The sequence below is a fragment of the Thermobia domestica genome, chromosome 9 (assembly GCF_964235325.1).
Source record: "Thermobia domestica chromosome 9, izTheDome1.hap1.1, whole genome shotgun sequence".
In the NCBI taxonomy this organism is placed as follows: Eukaryota; Metazoa; Arthropoda; class Insecta; order Zygentoma; family Lepismatidae; genus Thermobia; species Thermobia domestica.
Genome location: NC_137462.1, coordinates 157,011,324 through 157,031,465, shown reverse-complemented (window position 1 = coordinate 157,031,465; position 20,142 = coordinate 157,011,324). Strand labels below are relative to the sequence as shown.

The following is a 20,142-nucleotide window of genomic DNA, read 5'->3' as shown; positions in this document are numbered from 1 at the left end:
TTATCGAAGTAAGCTTTGGTGGTTGCTAAAGCTAGTTTTATCGAATTGTGGACATTATATTTAATTATGTACATAGATTACAATAATTGTTTTTCAAACTCTTTCTTTCAAGTGAGGAACACTTTTATCAGTGAGAATATCATTTTTAAAAATATTTTGAGCATATGTCTACTTATATTTTAAAATAGTATTAATTAAAATCCCCACAAGTTTAGTTTAGTATTAATAGAAGAAAATATATTATTATTATTATTATTATTATTATTATTATTATTATTATTATTATTATTATTATTATTATTATTATTATTATTATTATTATTATTATTATTATTTAATCATAAATATTTTATAAAGTACACACGGCAATAAATTTCATAAAAGTCAGTGGTGGGAGAGGAAGTGAATAACGCTTTCTTATGTAATTTTCAAATTCTGTTTAAGATTCTCAACTGTAGTGTGCGATACGAAAATTCACTTAAATTTTTGTTTTTTCTGTCCCCCTTTTTCCTTTCACTAATGTTCATTTTAAGGGGGTCACAATGGCAAACCTCGAAGACCACTCACAATTTGAGGACCAGAGTTTGTGAAACGTAGCTCTGGATAATGTAAAAATATAAAATAAAACTAATTCAGATATATTTTAAAAGATTTTTAAGTAAAAATAATGTTGCGCTGAATCACTGACACATATATATTAAATTGTTGTTAAATAGGGGTCTATTACAGTAAAGCAAAGTACAAGGGATACGGTTCCTACAAAGTTAATATGGCATTAAAAGATTAATCAACCATTGTTTATTTTAATATCTGCCGTACACTGAATAATCACTTGATATTAATAGTATGGTGGACATTTGCCAGTTATTCTTTGTAAATTTTACTTTGAATACATTTGCAAGTCATTCTTTGTAATTTTTGCTAAATTCATTCACTACCGACTATTCTTTGTAATTTTAGTGAATACATATGAGTCATCCTTTTAAATTTTTGCTCAAGAATCTTACAGTACCTAAGATTTCCAAAATTAAGATTTCATTCATTCTTCGTAAGTACTGAATGATAGCGCATTTGGTTTTAGTATGTGTATGATTCACGATTTGATTTTCAGTATGAGCTCATATTTTGTTTTTGTTTCAAAAGTATATAAGGGTTATCCTTCTAAATTGAGTTTTTCCCAAACTCAGGATTTAGATAAATCGCTTTGTTCGTATATGTAAATGATAGATTCCCTAAGATAAGCTGTAGGTGGAATTTTCACATCAGCAAACGATAGATTCAGCTAATTTACTTATGTACTCACAAGTGACTTTTGCAAAATGACGTTTAGCTTATGTTTTTCCGAAGTTAAGAAGACCTAGATAATCAACTTCTTACACTTGATAAAGTTAAATTCACTTCATTTTTCAAAAGTCTTTGTATCCTGTAAAATGAATTATGCTAGGTTTATCATTAAATTTAATTTTTTCTTCGAGTTCAATTGATATTTTGTACTCGAAATAGTAGGTTAAATTAATTTAATCAAAATCGCCGACAGTAGCTTATGTTGTTCGGATTCCAGGTTAAGTTGTAGGTCCATATCTTATATAGCCTTAAAGTTGAAATGAACTCACCTAATTCTAATTCAACGAATCAACCAACTAATCAAAATTCCCTGGATACTTTTCTTTTAACAATTTAATGTTTAGTAATGAACGTTATTAAAATGATTCTTAGATTGTGTTTTCTGAAAGTTGAGATTAACGAAAATCTCTTTCTTTTCAAGCAACCAAGGGCGAACGATTAACTCCATTTCATTGAAATCCTTAGGCTCGTTTCTAAGATAAAATGCAATTTCCTCGCCTCCAAATTTATATCGTATATAATTTAAATTAATTGATTTCTATATTTGATAGATACCACAACTACACAAACATTCAAGTTGACTGGATATGTGGAAATTAGTTAAAAAAATGATTAGATATAAGATTTTACATGGGCAGACATTCCAAATTAATTTAAGCTTTACTAAAATGGTTTTGACTGTTACTACTACTACTACTACTACTACTACTACTACTACTACTACTACTAATAATAATAATAATAATAATAATAATAATAGTAATGCATTATTAAAGCTGGGGAAAACTACAAAACAGGGGTATCAAAAATCTATAGTTGGTATTTCAGACATTTACTCTATCCTAAATCCAGAATAGTGAATAGTGTGGAAGTAATTAAAGTTATCAGTTTAGTCAAATTGTAGTCCATTTAAGAATTTAGGATTTAGAAATTAGATTTCTGGGTTTTCGACATTTATAGTCATGTTAGCCCGTCACGTATCAGGGATGACGTCCCTTGGCGATCACACTATCCGAGAAAAGGGAAGGAAGGAAACGACCTGGTACCTATACGTTAGATACCGTCCCGACATTTGCCTTGTGTGAATGAGAGAAACCCAGGAAAACCTCACTCAAAATGGCTTGAAAAAACTGTTACACTTTTTCAACCGAGTGGCCTCACCGGGAATCGAACCCGGGACCTCTCGCACAAAAAGCGAGATCGTTAGCTACTACATAACGCAGGGCCACCATAACTAAAGAATGAACAGAAGGTATTTAGTATTGAAAATTTGTGTGTTCAAGGCGAGTAAATAGGAAATATTAAATTTAATGGTGACTAACTAACTAACTAACTCTATGGCCTATGGAACCCGAAGGTTCAATGCCGCGTTAACAAAAGCTCTCCACTGACTTCTATCCTTAGCTAACTGCATCCAGTTTCTACTTTGTATTCCAATCTCTGCGAGATCCATGTTAATATCGTCCTCCCATCTGCGCCTAGGTCTTCCTAATGGTCGTTTTCCGATTGGTCTTCCAGTCAAGACTTTGAAAGCGTTTCTACTTTCTTCCATTCTAGCTACATGACCCGCCCACCTAAGCCTCCTAGACTTGACGACCCTAACAATGTTGGGTAGACCATATAAGTTATGTAGTTCCTCGTTATGAAGTTTCCGCCATTCCCCATTCCCGTTCCTCTTGGGTCCGAATATTCGTCTCAGGATCTTGTTTTCAAATACTTTCAGTCTATGTTCTTCCCTCAGAGTAAGTGACCATGTTTCGCAGCCATACAGAACAACAGGCATAATTATCGTTTTGTATATTTTAAGCTTCAAATTCCTCGACAGAATTCGCGACGACAAGAGATTTTGAACCGAATAGTAAACAATTAGAATTAAAATGTAAATAACGAGAAAATATTTACACAAATAAATTAGCATGAATGTTGAAATTGAACATGAGTAAACTAAATATACGAGTATTTAGTAAACATAGCTAGATAAATTTAATTGGTAATCGGGAAGCTTCCGACTCTTAACAGTTCTGTATATACTGTTTGTCCAATTTTAGTTCTTTATTACGGAGATTGCATCATTTCTGGTATATTTAACACTAAAGTCATCTCATCCGTAAATTTAAGAATAACCTAGAAAAGTACTTAAACAAATTAAATAATGAATATTATGAACGTGTGTATTCTAAACGCAATTAAATTTTTTGTGCTCGAATGTTAAATTTTAATAAAATATAATTCTTTATCTATATCTTTGAAAAAGGCTTCTTACTGACAATGATATTTACATTATATCAATAATGTGAAAGAATTTAATTATATGTTGAGATTTCTTATCGATAAAGCCTTAGCGATTTGAAATAAAGACGAGTTTTTGGATTTTCTCTTAGAATTTCCTTTCTTAAATATGAAATTACTGCAAAAGTAGAACTTACGACATCATTTATTTTAATTAAATTATTTTTCATCGTATCGTATGCTAACTATACGTAAGTCTACTAAAATTAAACTTCTTCGAGCTTGTTCGCTCCTTATATGAACTTCTTTTCCCTCTTCTTGGCCAGAGAAAAGCTTTATTTCATATTTATTGCTGTTCCGTTCTTAACTTCCGACCATTATGTTCCATTTGAGAACACAGCATGTAACTCTTTGGATGGAGGAACAATCCTGGAGTAATGGTTTGAGAGAAAGTGCGTTAATTGCTTATTTCCGAACGCAATATTTACTTTCAACTGTTTCCGTATTTAAGTACGGTTGTTTAATTACAAATTGTTTAATTACGCTAATTTCTTGAATTAAAAATATATAAGTTATGAACGCACGAGAGAAAAAATTGGTTATGCGAAACAAATATTTATTATTATTATTATTATTATTATTATTATTATTATTATTATTATTATTATTATTATTATTATTATTATTATTATTATTATTAACTTTATGACAAGGGTTCTAGCTGTTTACCCTTATTTTATTGTTATTGTGTATTTTCAATGTATTTTTATAATCTTTTACTCAAAGAACCAGTCTTTTATGTTAAAATATGGCAATAAGTGACCAAGATTTTTGCATGTTGCCCGAATGTGCAACTTTAAGTAAGGTTGTTTCATTCTTTTAAATGGTAGTTAAATGAGAATTTAATTTGCATAGTTGTTTTAATAGTATATTATGAAATTGATTGTTTTTTAATTTTTTTGTTTCAAATATCAGTTTGAACCTTATAATTTTAATACATTACCTTCTGACAAAGGCTTTAACCTGCTCTAATAGTCATTCTATACTATACATTTTATGGTCTGTTTAAAATGATTATATAATGTTTTTATCATAGTGCTGTATTTTTGCGTATGAGCTGTTCACAGTACTTAAAGTAAAGTTATTATTATTATTATTATTATTATTATTATTATTATTTAAATAATCATCTTATGAGAAATTTCTTAATATGCTCATATTTTATAATTCATTTAAATATATTATACCATATAAAATATATGTGGAATTGCTTACTTAAAGCTCCAGAATATATATAGATTTTTCTCATGATTTTAGAACATGCATTAGAAATAACTTAACAACAATATTTAATGAAAAACTAAATTTTCGATACTTTTATTAATACAGATGGCCTGATGTGTAAAACGCAACATAAGCATTATAATATCAGCCAATACATAGCTTATATATATTTGAAATATGCATAGAGTGGATTGTTTCATTCCAATCTTGAGCCAAATCAGTCAATAAGATTTCAAACTACATGCATAGTTTGGGCTATTTCACTTCACATTTTACAGACTAGATCACTTCGTTTCAAATTTCATTCCAATATGTTAATTTTAATTTGAAAATAAACAAGCAATATTTATGAGGGCAAACTTTTTTTTATTTAAAAATTTATTATGTTTGACTAATTAACAACCATTGTGTGTAGAATTTGTTTAAAGTACTGTATTTACATTGCTATTCTTTCATCAATACTTTTGTTTGCTTTTATTTATTAACACACATTAGTCAATCTCTAATTTTCCCTATGTTTCACATTCCTTAACTAATATCTTGGACACTTATTCCCATATAATCTCGCATTCCAATTTCCCACTATTTCCTTCACAATAGTTAGCCCTTTTCGTAGTTTATCTTTCGCGAGAGAGGGGAGCAGGAATGTTTGCCTCCTGTTGCGTCCCTTGTGATCATTTACACCAAGATTGATTTTTGTGTTCTGTTGGGAATCGCGGTCTAGTTTACGACCCTTATAGCATTCATTTTTATGTTTCTACTTTGTCCATTATGAAAGGGGATGGAGCTATAGAGTTTCTCTCCCCCATACTACGCTTTGCTATTAATATACATGACGCATACACCATATTGTGCTTATTACTGCTCCGAAGTTTCACGGCTTCATTGTAATTGATAGCAGTGTCAAATACATTTAGTTTGTGAGTGCACTATTTTGTAAAAATCCTAAGGGCGGGAGCAGACTATAGGCCAATTGTATGGGTACGTCTGTGTTTGCGAAGAGGAAGAAAAAAGTACATATAGCTCTGAACACCGCGTTATCCCTCTCATGCTTATCACACTGCTGGAGAATAACAAATGAAGCTAATAAATCTGTCCATTTTCACGTAACGTCTTCTGTTTTGTTACTGTTTTACAAATATAAACTTAGTTTTGATGTTCTGTAATATGCAGCGTTATACAATAGATTCTGAACATGTAAAACAAATATATCTAGCGAATCTATACTGTATCCACTTCTATTTCCATTACTATTAGCCTTTTGCTTTCTTCTAAAAGTTCTAAATGTAAAGTAAGAAAACTTCAGATGGTCTAAAATTCGTATTCATGCTCAGCATGAAGTTATGCTAAAGGTAAAAATGAGAGAACATAATATGACTTTTAAAATGTAAGAGCCGGTAGGACCCGGTTTCGATTGTAGAACCCGGTAAAGATATGAATGTGACACGGCATGGCACATGGCAAGATGTATAACCTAACAGAAAACTAATGCCATTGTTTGGCGTGGAGTAGCGGTAACGTATGTGCCTGTCATTAGATGGTCCATGTGTAAATACCACTTTTTTTCTTACTTTCCAAAATGTTAAAACAAGATAAATGTGCAACCATCGAGACTCGAACCTTGCTTACGCACCTAGCTCTCTTAGCCGCTTGGGGTGTCAGGAACGTGTATACTATGTAGGATGTATGTAACTTGTTTGTGTATTTATCAGAAAATCTATAACCATACGTAACATTTGTTGAATGAGACGCGTTTACACATTTAGATGGTACAGCAGTTTACTTATTTCTGTTTCTGCACACTATTCCCACTTTCTTCCGTTTTCTGCATTCACATTTATCGTGAAATTATATTTTCAAGGCAGAAAGTAAAAAAAAAGTGTAAAAAAAACTTGAAAGAGGTTAGATTTGAACACGGATCGCCTAATTGCTGGTTACACACGTTACTCCCTTCTCTACGCCAAACAGTAATGGTGTTTTTCTGTTATATTCTTATCATTTACTTTGGGCAATTCTTTTCCAGCTTACTCCAAAATGCTGATTAATTTCGTCACTCCATCTTGTATACATACGTATCCTTGGACTTGTCTTATTTTTTGGTGTCCAGTGAAAAATTGCTTCTGTAAATCGATCATTATTTCTTCTTGCAATATATCCAGCCCATTGCCATTTCTGTGCTTATTTTCATAATATCCGTCACTCCTGTGAACTTTACTGGTCTGTGTGATTATTTTCCAAGTTTTTCGGATGATTTATATAATATATACGAGTATAAGCACCTGAAGTTTTCTTATTGATAGTTCTTTATTCACACACGCACACACACACACACACACACACACACATATATATATATATATATATATATATATATATATATATATATATATATAGTATACTACATACATAAAATTATAAAGTGACTAGAAAGGTACGGTAAATACAGTTTACATTATGTAAATCATAGTTTTCTGCTTGATTAGAAATATATTATTAAAAATTAAATATTTCAATTAATTTATTGTAGTCTCATTGTATCTGCTCACGTATTACTTTAAGTAAATTATAATTTTTCTTCTCAAATGGCTGTCCTATTACTTAGTAGAATTTATCTTAAAAAAAAAAAAAAGTACTCAATCGTATCGGTCATATTTTTACTTTCTACTGTGATAATAGTTCTGTTTTTCTTTGTTTTGTTTTCTACTATTCACACAAATATCTTTTATTTTTAAATATTACTTTACTATCGTTGAAAAACTTCGAGAAAAGTTAACGATATTTCAAAATAGGTTAAGCTGAAGGTAACTCCTCTTCCTCTGTCAATTAAAGTACTATAAAACACAAGTAATCAGAATTAAATATAAACTTGCATATTGCGTTAAGTGGCAGGGATAAAGCAGTAATTTGTTGTTGCCCATCAATTCTTTTTATTATTTTAATAAATCAAATTTTGTTATTCTTTCTATGATGTAAGATTTCATTGATCTGCAGCTGGAAAAAGCAAGTTCCACTCATATGTCATTGTTAGAGTGTCATAATCATAAATTGGATAGTGGCAAATCTAATTTTTGTAATTTGCGTACAAAAACTTTAATTATTAATAACTGTAAGCAAAACCTTTTGACATATTTTTTTCATATCTTTGCCTACAATATGAAATACAGATCCACTTCACTATAAACCATTGCTTTCCATATTTTTAATTATCGTTTTCAATAAGGGTAATAAATACTCCGTAATATGTTAGGTTAAATTTATGAAAAAACAATGATATTTACTGTTTGTAATTTAGTTTGTGAGCTCGATTCAGTTTTCATTTTATAGGGGTCTATGTAAAGCAAAAATGTAATTTTTCGCAAAATTGAAAGAGGTAACAATTTTGAATTTTCTGTAATTCCTTCACGGTCTTCAATTTTGAAATGTTAGAAATAATAAATATATAATCTGATATTTCTTTATTATCATAGTACACAGCGTTACAAAACAAAATTGTTTAACGTCCGATGATTATGCACCGAGGTTAAAAAAAAACAGTGATGATGAGATGGTGGATAATGGTGGAATGACGTAAGTGAGAGAACCACAAGAAAATCTACGCACACGCTTTTTCTCCAGCATAAAGCCCATACTTAGTGCGAGCTGGGATGGAATCTGGAATCCTACGCTCCAGAGATCAGCGGTCTACTACTGAACCACCGCGGCCTAATGTCACAAAATATTTATATTTATTTCTTTTAAATAGAGCAAATTCCCTGTCGGAAAATGAAAATCCGAAAAACAACTCCTATATTGCGATGCTACTACCAGCGATCCGAGATGGTTAAAACTACACTAACATGAATATATATAAAATAGGATGTGACTTGCCAGAGCAAAGCTTTGACTGTTGATTTTTAGAGTCAGATATATATAAATCAATGTTAACAAGAAAAAAAACCGAAATATTTTACCTACACAAGAAAAGAAAGAAATAATAATAAAAAGATAGCAGATTTTATTTGTGGGAGACGGAAAGAAAAATAAAAAGACTGGAATCTAATCAAGTAAACCATTTTTCACTTCCAGCCATTATGTCACGTTGGTTCAAACATAAACGTGGAAAGAAAGAAAGAAGAGAGAGAGAGAATGGACTGAATGAACCTTCAACTTATTTTCATCTGCTTGATCCGAGGGTAAAATAAAAACTAATTCATCTTGTTGACCGACGGAATCGCGGCAGCTGAAAACCACGCAGTTTCATATGGACACAACTCGAAATAAGATGAAAAGGGGAATGGCTTACCTATAATTCATCATCACCTAATCAATAGCATGTCAGTGAACACTAACCTATTAAACAAACACATTAAGCTTTCGATATAAGCTTCCACACTATACTCTGTGTAGAATTCATAACACATCTACGGGGAAAAAGAAAGAAAGGAAACCGAAAATAGAAAACAGAAAAAGAAACAAAATTGTGTTTTTTTTTTTTTTTTTTTGCTCATGTGTATTATAAAATTATTTTATGTTATGTTCTACATACATAAAATATCTATTTGAACACGATTATGATTGCCCGATGTGATTAATTTGGAGTATTATAATTACTATAAACTAAATATTGGACTTTCTGATGTTGTTCCTGATTTTCTAGACTAGAGTACTTAACCTTTAAGTTCAAGCAGCTCTCCAATTGCCTCAAGTAATTGAATTAAAATCGACAATTTTGTGCTGCTACTAGGAACCGAGTCCAAAATTAATTCCACAAAGGCAAGAGTGCTAACCATTTAATATCACGGGAGCAAGACTCTTTAGTAAATTAATTGAGTGTTTCTGTGTACTATTCCTGATGAGACAAGCAGCAAGTCCCAATCAGTCTACCAGACAGAACTGTTGGACCCAATGTCAAATTGCGAGAAACGAATTAAAACAATTTTACTCAATTCCATACATACATCTAAATATCAGAAACAAAACAAAACTGATAACAATGGCTTCAAATTATAAGATAGGTAGTTTTTTTGGTGTTTTCAAGTTCATTCTGTTTACCTTTCAAAAAAAAACTATAAAGAGCCTTCGAAAGAAGTTAGAAAAATCTTTGAAATCAAATAAATATACTGTTGACAGAACTATGCTGTATGTATTCCCAACATATTTTCTCAGAGTTCATAGTGCTTTCGAATGTTTGTTTATTAATATGACAGAAACAATAAATTTTCTTTACATTAAGATATACTAGAGAAATATTAATTTGTTTAAGTTAAATGAATATTTTGTTTCGAGTGTTGAAATTATAATTGAGACAAATGACTTGTCAGTGGTAACTACTGTGCAAGAAAAAAAAAGATCTATTGCGAAAGAACTTGATATAACGCTAAGAATGATGAAACTCTTTTAACTTTCAACATTATATCTTACGCAATTTGTTATTTAGGCTTCGCAAATAAATAAATAAATAAATAGATCTCCTAAAAAATAAACTATAGTGAATTTATAATGAGTGTAAGTTCTCAATAATAGATGTAAAAATATTCTGTTATAAATTCATAATATTTTTATTGCTTTATAACATCTTGACTATATACTGGAAATGAGCCATACAATACCACTGAAACGAGTAATATATTACTAGTAAAAATTTATATTGCAGCAAGTGAAGACAAGGAACTGCTAATAGCTATTAACTTTTATTATTGAGTGCACGAAGAATTAGGCGAATAAGTTCGTTGTCTCCCCAATTGAAATTTTTAAATGTATTTAAAACTATTATTAGCATAGTAATCATTATAACTAATATATACACTTTGAATAATAAAGTAAACTTGGAGCTGTTTCGGTAATGAAGTTACCCTTCTATCTTCTATGAAGTTACCCACTATGACTAGACATGGGATTTTTATACGAAAGCATATTTTGTTTGTTTATATGCATCTCTGTTAAACTTGGTAGGGGTTTCTAACAACAACAATACATCCCGAATTTGAAGTTTTATAGTGCATATAAATGCATATTTCGAAGGTGAATGCATATATTAATGCTAAAAAGCATATTCAGCATATTCTATAAGTTTTTATTTCAGATATACGCTTGCATTATGCAATAAATCCAATTTTTAGATTGTATTTTCAATGAACATATGCAATAGAACGGCTTTTTGCGTGGAAAGATGGAGAAATGCCTAGTTTATGAAGGACTAATATTGTTAGCAACCGATCAGCCGAGCAAAGACGTTTTCAATTGTGAAGGCGTTACCATAAAACTGATAATGATTAAGATTTATTATACCTAATATCGTGTCGACATCAATTCAGAAACAAGAGAGGTGAGGAATGCTGCTCAGTGAATGCTTAATTCTAATTGATAAAGTTCAGCACGAGCTCGGGCTGGTGAATTCGGGCGCTGGAGCTCTATGGAAAATAAATGGACGACTATTCTTGCCAGAAACCCCGACTGCAAAACAACTGAAGTCATGGGAAAATACCTTCAAGGATTATATTCCAATTTGCCAGAAAATATAGATACTAATCTTGCTCCTTTCTATAAATGTTGTTCGGTAACATCTGTTGATATTGGCAGATCATTTTCTGGCTACAAACGCCACAAACGGACACTAGAAAACGTATAGAAGTATTTCGTAACATACTGTAAGGATAATTACGGGAAGAAATGAATTCTTAAAAATGATGGAAACATGTAGAAAAGTGAGTCTCTTATTATTTCGTGTAAAGTAAACGCACTCTGAAGTACAATTGTGAAAAAACAACTAGAAATTGTATTTTTTATGTCACTGCGTTCATTTTAATCTCATAATCTGTGTATGCTTTTAAAAAATTAGGATATATAAATTGTAAATATCATAATAAATTCAGAAGAGAAGTCCCTAAAACGTAAAGTATACTTTCCATATTATCGTATTTCACCTACAAAACTTTTGTCACAACTTCGGTGCATGTTTGAAAGTGTTTTCTTTTCTTAGATTCTTAGTGCATATTAAGTGCATATTTTAACACATTTAACACCTTAGTTGCATGCATATTTCATGTCTTTTAAGTGCATAGAAGTCCGATGTCTAACTATGACTAACGGTAAATATATAGATTACAGCAAGTCTCATAACTAAATTTCAAAACAATTGATATATACTCGAAATTAAATTTGAAGATCGAACCAAGATTTATTTGGAAATCTTTTCTACATATGCATGTTCTGTACATATGTTAGTCTCGTTTGATTTTAAGATGGATGTCCTATAGATCGCTTTACAACATGTGATATGCTAAGTGATGATTGATTTTTAAAATGTTAATTTGGATTATTCTGAGAAAGAGTTGTACATGTACCCATAATCATGATAATCATGAATTAATATATTTTAATAATAATAATAATAATAATAATAATAATAATAATAATAATAATAATAATAATAATAATAATAATAATAATAATAATAATAGAAATAAGTAACTAATCATTTGATACACGTTTTTGCTGTTTTTCGTTGGAATGGATGTTATTGCGTGACCCCTTTTTTCGTTTCATTTCAACTACGAAACCACGTGTCGTAAATCTAATGTTGTAACGCTAATGGAAAAATAATCTTTATATCTTTTTCACATGAATAACATTCCATTACACCGAGGTATGTATAACTTACGAAATAAATAGATGTGATTGTACATAAAATTCAATAATGATTGCTACTTCAACATAAGAAAATTAAGTCTAGAAAATACGGTAATAGGCTGTATAAGAAATAATAGCACTTGACAACAGACATTTGTCATAGAGAAACGTTTACTTGCATCGACAAAAACTATATTGGCAGTGATATTACCCACAAATTCAACATTATTCCCTTCTATGAGTGATGCCAATGTCAATTTAATATTATGCTTATAGTTTTTTTTTTTTTGTATGAATATTTATATTTCTTATTCTTATAGTTAATTTATGCATAACTAATATTATGCTTATATTTGTCATTTCACAATCACTTACAAGTAAAGTAATTCGTTCTACTCTTAAGCTATCATTACTAAATACGAAACCCCTTACGAAATTTCCAAATATATTTATTTTCCTTATATTCTATTCTATAAATACCTATAAAAGATGTATTTATGTTCTGAATATAAATACATATTAGCAACCAATGTTTTTAAGTTGTATCAAATTATAGAAAAAGTTTTAATACTTACGGTACAAACTGCTACCAAGGTGGCATGAACATAAGTTCGACATTGTCTATTTCGAATTGGTATGTTTAAACACTTAACGCCAAATAGTTTTTCTTAAAAAGCATAATAGCAAAATGTATAATAAAACATCTAAAATAAAATTGTTTTATAGTAGAAAACTTATATTAAAGATGAGTCAAAAACTTTGCTACTTAGTACTTGGACATGTTTTCTCCATGTTTTCTTATCCGATGACTTAAAATATAACACTAGTATAGACATACACAACAGTACAAAAGTAACATCTTCATTATATGGCACTTATTTCTTGTTAACAATTCCCTTCATTATATGGCACTTATTCCTTCTCCCAAATTCCCAACAATATTCACATTTGAATAGTTAGCTAAAATATTAAAATGAAGACAAAATTATCTTATGGAAATACTCACTTTTAAAAGTATTTCAATGCGTTCATTATTTTTTCAAAAGGGATTTTTCTTACTTTTTTGGATCAAAAGATCCAATATATTTCAGGCAAAAATTTTCTTGTAGGCCTTATATCTCGAGAACTACATATAGTGTAGTCAAAACAAAACTAACAATTTACTCAGTATGATGTGCTTATTCCGTAAAAAGTACGAAAACTCGATTTAAGAACCGTTCAAAAATTTTGTGGCCTCTGATAAAAAAAATCAATATATTTCATACAATCAAACATTTTCTTGTACGCCCCATATTTTGAGAACTACATATAGTGTAGCCAAAACAAAACTAACAATTTGCTCAGTATATGTTTATTCCATAAAAATATGAAAACTCGATTTAGGGGCATTTCAAAGATTTTGTGACCCCTGATCCAAATGTCAATATATTTCATACAATCAAACATTTTCTTGTACGTCCCATATTTGGAGAACTACATATAGTGTAGCCAAAACAAAACTAACAATTTACTCAGTATGATGTGCTTATTCCGTAAAAAAAAAAAAAAAAAACGAAAACTCGATTTAAGGACTGTCCAAAAGTTATGTGGCCCCTGATCCAAAAAATTCAATATATTTCATACAATCAAACATTTTCTTGTACGTCCCATATTTTGAGAACTACATATAGTGTAGCCAAAGCAAAATCTACAATTGACTCAGTATGATGTGCTTATTCCATAAAAAATACGAAAACCTGATTTAGGGACCTTTCAAAAATTGTATGGATCCTTATCCACAAAATTCAATATATTTCATAGAACCAAATATTTTCTTGTACGCTCTACGTTTTGAGAAGTACATACAGTGTAGCCAAACCAAAACTAACGATTTACTTCTCAGTATGATGTGCTTATTCCACAAAAAAAAAAAAAATGAAAACTCGATTTAGGGATCGTTCAAAAATTTTGGGGGCCCTGATCCAAAAAGTTCAATATATTTCATACACTCAAACAATTTTTTTGTACGCCCCATATTTTGAGAACTACATAAAGTGTAGCGTAACCGAAACTAACAATTTACTCAGTATGGTGTGCTTATTCCGTAAAAAATACGGAAACCAAATTTAGGAGCCGTTCCAAACTTTTGTGGCCCCTGATCCAGAAACTAATTATTGGCCAAGATCACAATCTTTTGATCCATTTTTTGAATGATTCCTAAAATTCTTGTTAAAAAAATAAATCAAGAAAAACTATAATTGAATGAAAATTAATAGTACAATAAAGAAATGAAAATTAACACATAAATGTAATTTGCTAATTTATGTAATTTGCACATTGAACTTCCAAATGTACAATTTTTAGTGCAGTTAAGTTGTCATTTCATTCTACATGCGTTAATATTTCAACATTAATATAGGTCCTATATAAAAAGAAATATAATTATAATAATGTGAATAAAGAATGGAATAGGATTAGGATATAGAGAAGGAGTAAAAGATGAACGAAAATAAAAGAATAGTGAAAATAGAAAAAATAACTATTTACTGTCTTCTGACTGCCCCAACGACTACAAGTTCACACTAAAGGATGATATCAGAAGAGCAATTTTCCGTATTTAAGTGTTAACAATAAATATTTCAAAGAAACTTTAAAAGTACGTTGAATCAATTGCATAGTTTAACATAAGAATGTAATAAATATTGTGATTGTTTTTTTAAGTAGGGTGAAATAATTAAGCACATTTCTACAATAATTATTAGTATATTTTTATACGAATAAATGAGAAAACTTAATTTCTGTGTCAAGAAACTAATGTCAAATAAAATTATATGTAAAATATAATAAAGGGACAAGGGATATAAATTTTTCGATCTCCGTCAAACCATCAGAAGGAAGTTACTCAATATGACCAGAGGTACGACAAGGCTGTTCTTGAACGATACATATCTCCACACTGATAGATAAACTCTACTGTTCAGCCATTGTGAAATAGTGATCGTGAAATCATATCGAACGCAATCGAAGCGGCCGCCAAGTGTGAACTGCATTTTGTAATTCGATTTCTCCAGATGAAAGATCATAATGCAGCCACAATTCACCATCGAATAAATAAGGATTACGCCGGGAATTTTATAAATGATGATTATGTGCATGAATGCTGTAGATAGTTTAAGAAGAACTTAATTACTGATGTAAACGACGAGGGCGGCCAAGAGTGAAAATCTTTCGCGTCAGACGTCCTAGCTGAATGCGTGTTTATGTGGTTCGTGAAAGGGGTCGATTATGATTCCTGAACTATGTGCTGAATTTCCTGAAACTTCAAAATCAGCGTCTGGAAAAATCAACTTAAACCTGACTTGCCTCGATTGCACTCGACGTGTTTTGAGGCTTGCTATTCCACAACAATTGAATGGCAAAGTCTGTCTGCCCATGTTAGGGGAGAACTACAGTATACCCTATGAACAAATTTATCTTGTCGCCGTATCGTCACTTCGCAAGTTTTTCTAAGGTGGATTAGCGAACCTTAAAAAAGAAATAGCCCTCGTATGAAATTACCTGACTTTTAGACACTTTTGAAATTCATGTTTGATTTTTGTGGAACTACTTGTGGGAACATATTATCATTCAATTTTATCGTCTACAATAGTAATTCCTTTTTGAAGTTTGACAGTTTCTTTCACAATTTTTGCCAAATCACAGCGATAATCTTACTAAAAAATCACAACACATTGCTCTTAGAAGTTACGACGTACAGTTAGTAAAATGTAACAATATGTAAAGTATTGATTCACTAAAGCAATATGAACTACTACAATTGAAATTGCTTCCAGTTGCCTGGAGCTGTTCATTTAACGAGCCAGCCTCCTGAATTATTATTGATGTACTATGTTCTTCCTTGCTTAAAAGATGTAACTTGTGCATTGAAAATGTTTTGATACAACTTATATTAATTTCATACTTTCGTAGTTGGTAAATAATTAATTTCAAATGTATTTGTGCTAAGTGACTTTTCGTCCAGGCTGTTTAAACTCTCTTATGTATTCAATGTTATCTTTTATGATAAACTAATAATGTTTATTTTTTGTCTATTTGCAGGTCTGGTTCCACTGGGACTAACATCGGGGGACGCAGTTGCTCCACAACAATTAAGCCCCGACAGCACTTCCCCCACTGCCAGCGTAATTACCTCCCGCAACCAGAGTCACCAACATCCGAGGTTAACTGATGCCAGGGAGAGAGAGTCTACAGAAGGAGGGGTTGTTGACCTGCCAATGTCTTTGACCTTCGACGGGAGTTCAGCAGCAACTTCTCCACCTTTGGTCGGGCCATCACCACCCCCTTCTTCACGATCTCCATGCTCATCGTCGGGCGTCGGAAGCCCACGCAGCATTGGAATCACATCTACAGCAGCTGCAGATTCTACGGCGTTATCTGCGGCTGAGGACAAACATAAATTGGACGAATCAGATGATTTGGTTCACGACGAGGATGATGTTAAATCCGTTTCGCTCGACAACGGTGGAGCAAGTTCCGATACAGCCGATGGTCAACAACAACCGCAGAAGAAAAGGAAACGACGCGTACTTTTCTCAAAGGCACAAACATACGAGTTGGAGAGGAGGTTTCGCCAGCAACGTTATCTCTCCGCTCCGGAACGGGAACATCTTGCTAGTATCATTCGTCTAACGCCAACGCAGGTAAAGATCTGGTTCCAAAACCATCGATACAAAACGAAACGGGCACAACAGGAGAAAGGTTTGCAGGACGTTAACACTCTACCATCTCCGAGACGAGTTGCCGTTCCAGTTCTAGTACGTGACGGTAAACCATGTCAACCTCACACAACACCCAATTGTAAATCATCAGAAAGTTCATCCAGTGTCTCGTTAGGTGTCCAACCTCCGAATCCTCTAGCACCGTTAAACGGGCTAAACGTTAATATGGACTTTAGTGCAATGCAGTTATCCGGAATGTCGTCAATGGGTACATGCATGAGCATGGCAACTTCATGCATGTCGAGCAATCCTATGAACGTTAACATGAATGTAATGCCTACATATTCACATCCTCTTATGCATCAAAGATGGTGGTAAATACTTACGTAAGTACACCAAGTTAGAGAAAAAGAGAGGAAATTTTCCAATGTTCAAAGTCGGTGGAGTACAAACTTAAGTTATGGTTCGACAGAACGGTGTGTAAAGTTATGAGAAAACTCGGAAGTGCCTTTTGAGGTAAATTTACGGTAAATTTTGAGGTAAATGTTTGTGTTCACTCTATGTTTTATTCTCCACCTATTTTATGAAAGTACCTAACACTTAGGACAAAGAACAAAGGGTAATATATGTGTAAAATATTAATTAGACTGTGATGGAGGTGTACAGAGAGAACAAATGTAAAGCACCAACTTTTTTTTTGTCTCCTGAGTTTAAAAATATGTATGATGGATGCAATTAAGAGTGTATGTATATATATGTGTGTATGTCTGTGTGCGTGTGTATAAGTACGAATCGAATGAGTGAATTGATATGGGGTCTAGTATATGAATGATACAAAGCAGGGATTCTCAATCTGTGAAAATTGTAACAAAGGCGTCGCAAAATTCTAATTCTTTTGAGTAGGAGTACAAAAAGGAAAAAAAGATTGAAAATCTCTGCTTACTAAAGTAAGGAAATGCTTAGTTTTGATGGCATGGTGCTCTCTTCACCCTTTCTTTCTTTATGAATTTAGCCAAAGTCAATATGCTGTAATTTTATTTATCGTGACTATTTAGTACTAATTCACATATTAATGCAATATATTGACTTTTTTCTTAACACTGGCTGTTGATAAACTTGTGTTTTACATAAGAATTTACAAATATTTATTTCATTTTATCACTCAGTGATTTATGCATAACTTTTGTTTTTGTAACTGACCTACAAATTAACCATGATTCCACTAAAATAATGACTTCTATATTATTTTCAAATATATAGAAGAGACTTTATTTGATGTTGAAACTTTTACTAGCTAAGTGTCTTTTATCTATCAAAAGTTAATTAATCTGATATGTTTAATTATCCAGTTACAACGTATGACCAAAAGTGGCTTGTTTTGCAAATTATCAATATTCCCAATATTAAACATAGTATGTAAAGTCCTAAAGAAGAATAAGATGTTATCTTAATTACAGAACAGTCTCTCAAATCAGATTGTCAAAGATTTGTTTGGATATCAATTATCTAAAATTTACAAAAAAAAGTCATTGCGAAAAAATGCTTTCGAATTAATGCTTTTGAAAATGGTATAAGTTTATGAAATTTGTAGTTTTACATAAACTATGAGAAACCATTAAGAGTGTTTGAATGCTACCATTTCCAAGATATACAAAATTCACTGGCTTACTGTTGTTACACTGATAAACTAATTATAATATCGTTTCTATGAAAAATTGTGGATTTAGTACTACATAATGATCTTCATTGATATTCTACTGTATTTAAGTACATGACACTCTTTTTCAAAACCACTGCTTCATCTATTTAAAGTTTCTTCTGTAATATTTCTTGAATTACTGCCTAGAAAGAAATTACAAATACACATATATGTAGAAGAAAAGTAATATATTTTTTTTTATAAAAGGAAAATCTTAATTTTCTTCCTGTGTTTTCATTCTAATTAATGCATTTATATAATAATAATAGTTTAGTTGGATATGGTCGTTGGAAAGATCATGAATTGTAAAAGGTGTAAATCGGAAGGTAATTGAATGATGATGGGATAGCAGGTTGTAGATTTATATTGTCAATAGTTAGAGGTTTATTTTTCTGTTTGTGTGTGTTCATATGACAAATTGAAGCAGAAAAATAAATGAGGGAAGATTTTATTTACATTTATAACGTGTTTGTGGATGTGTTATTTTGTTGAGTGAGTATGTAAGTTTACTTGTGTATGTATATTTTGAATGTTTGGTGGATACGTGTATGAGTTTATGTAAGAGAAAGTGCGAATGAGAAAGAATTATTATGTACATAAGATATATTGCAATGTGAAAAAGGCAGAGAAATTAAAAAATAAATGAAATATAAGAAACAATGTCTTTTAAACTTTGCTCATGTAAATTAATAATTTATTGTGTTATAAAAGAATAAAATATACAATTCTGATTATATAAAATATCATTTAAAAAATTAAAAATAAAGAATAGATTAAATGTTTATTTTTGTATTTTTATTAATTACTACCTATAGACTTATATTATGTACTTTGAAGTCAACCAGAAAGGAAGATTATTTTTAATACTTTCTTCTAGTCTAAAACAGTGGTTCTCAACCTTTTTTGACTAATGACACATTTTACACTTTACTTTATGTGTCCAGGGCATCGCGACACATTGTTTGTTATTATTATTATTATTATTATTATTATTATTATTATTATTATTATTATTATTATTATTATTATTATTATTATTATTATTATTATCTATTGTAATAGTGAAACATTAATCTTTATAATGATGTATACATCACTGAGCATTATTGCTACTGCTGGAGATGTTGAATAGTACCGGCTGTCTAGATTTTAACTAAGTAGTATTAAATTCTTCATGATTTTTAAATTCTAAAATTTCGCGACATACCGTAGGGGACTGCCTGACACACTAATATGTTGCGACACATCGATTGAGAACTACTGGTCTAAAAAGCGTATGAA

General features: G+C 30.9%; 1 protein-coding gene across 1 annotated transcript in view; it reads left to right on the top strand.

Moving 5' to 3' along the window:
• The window catches only part of LOC145695127 (uncharacterized), a 67,760-nt gene extending 48,126 nt beyond the window's left edge, over positions 1-19,634 (top strand). Inside the window, exon 4 of the mRNA XM_081772051.1 lies at positions 16,543-19,634. Within this exon, the coding sequence (XP_081628177.1) occupies positions 16,543-17,540 (998 nt within the window). The 3' untranslated portion in view covers positions 17,541-19,634. The remainder of the gene's footprint in view (positions 1-16,542) is intronic.
• The last annotated feature ends 508 nt before the right edge of the window (positions 19,635-20,142 follow it).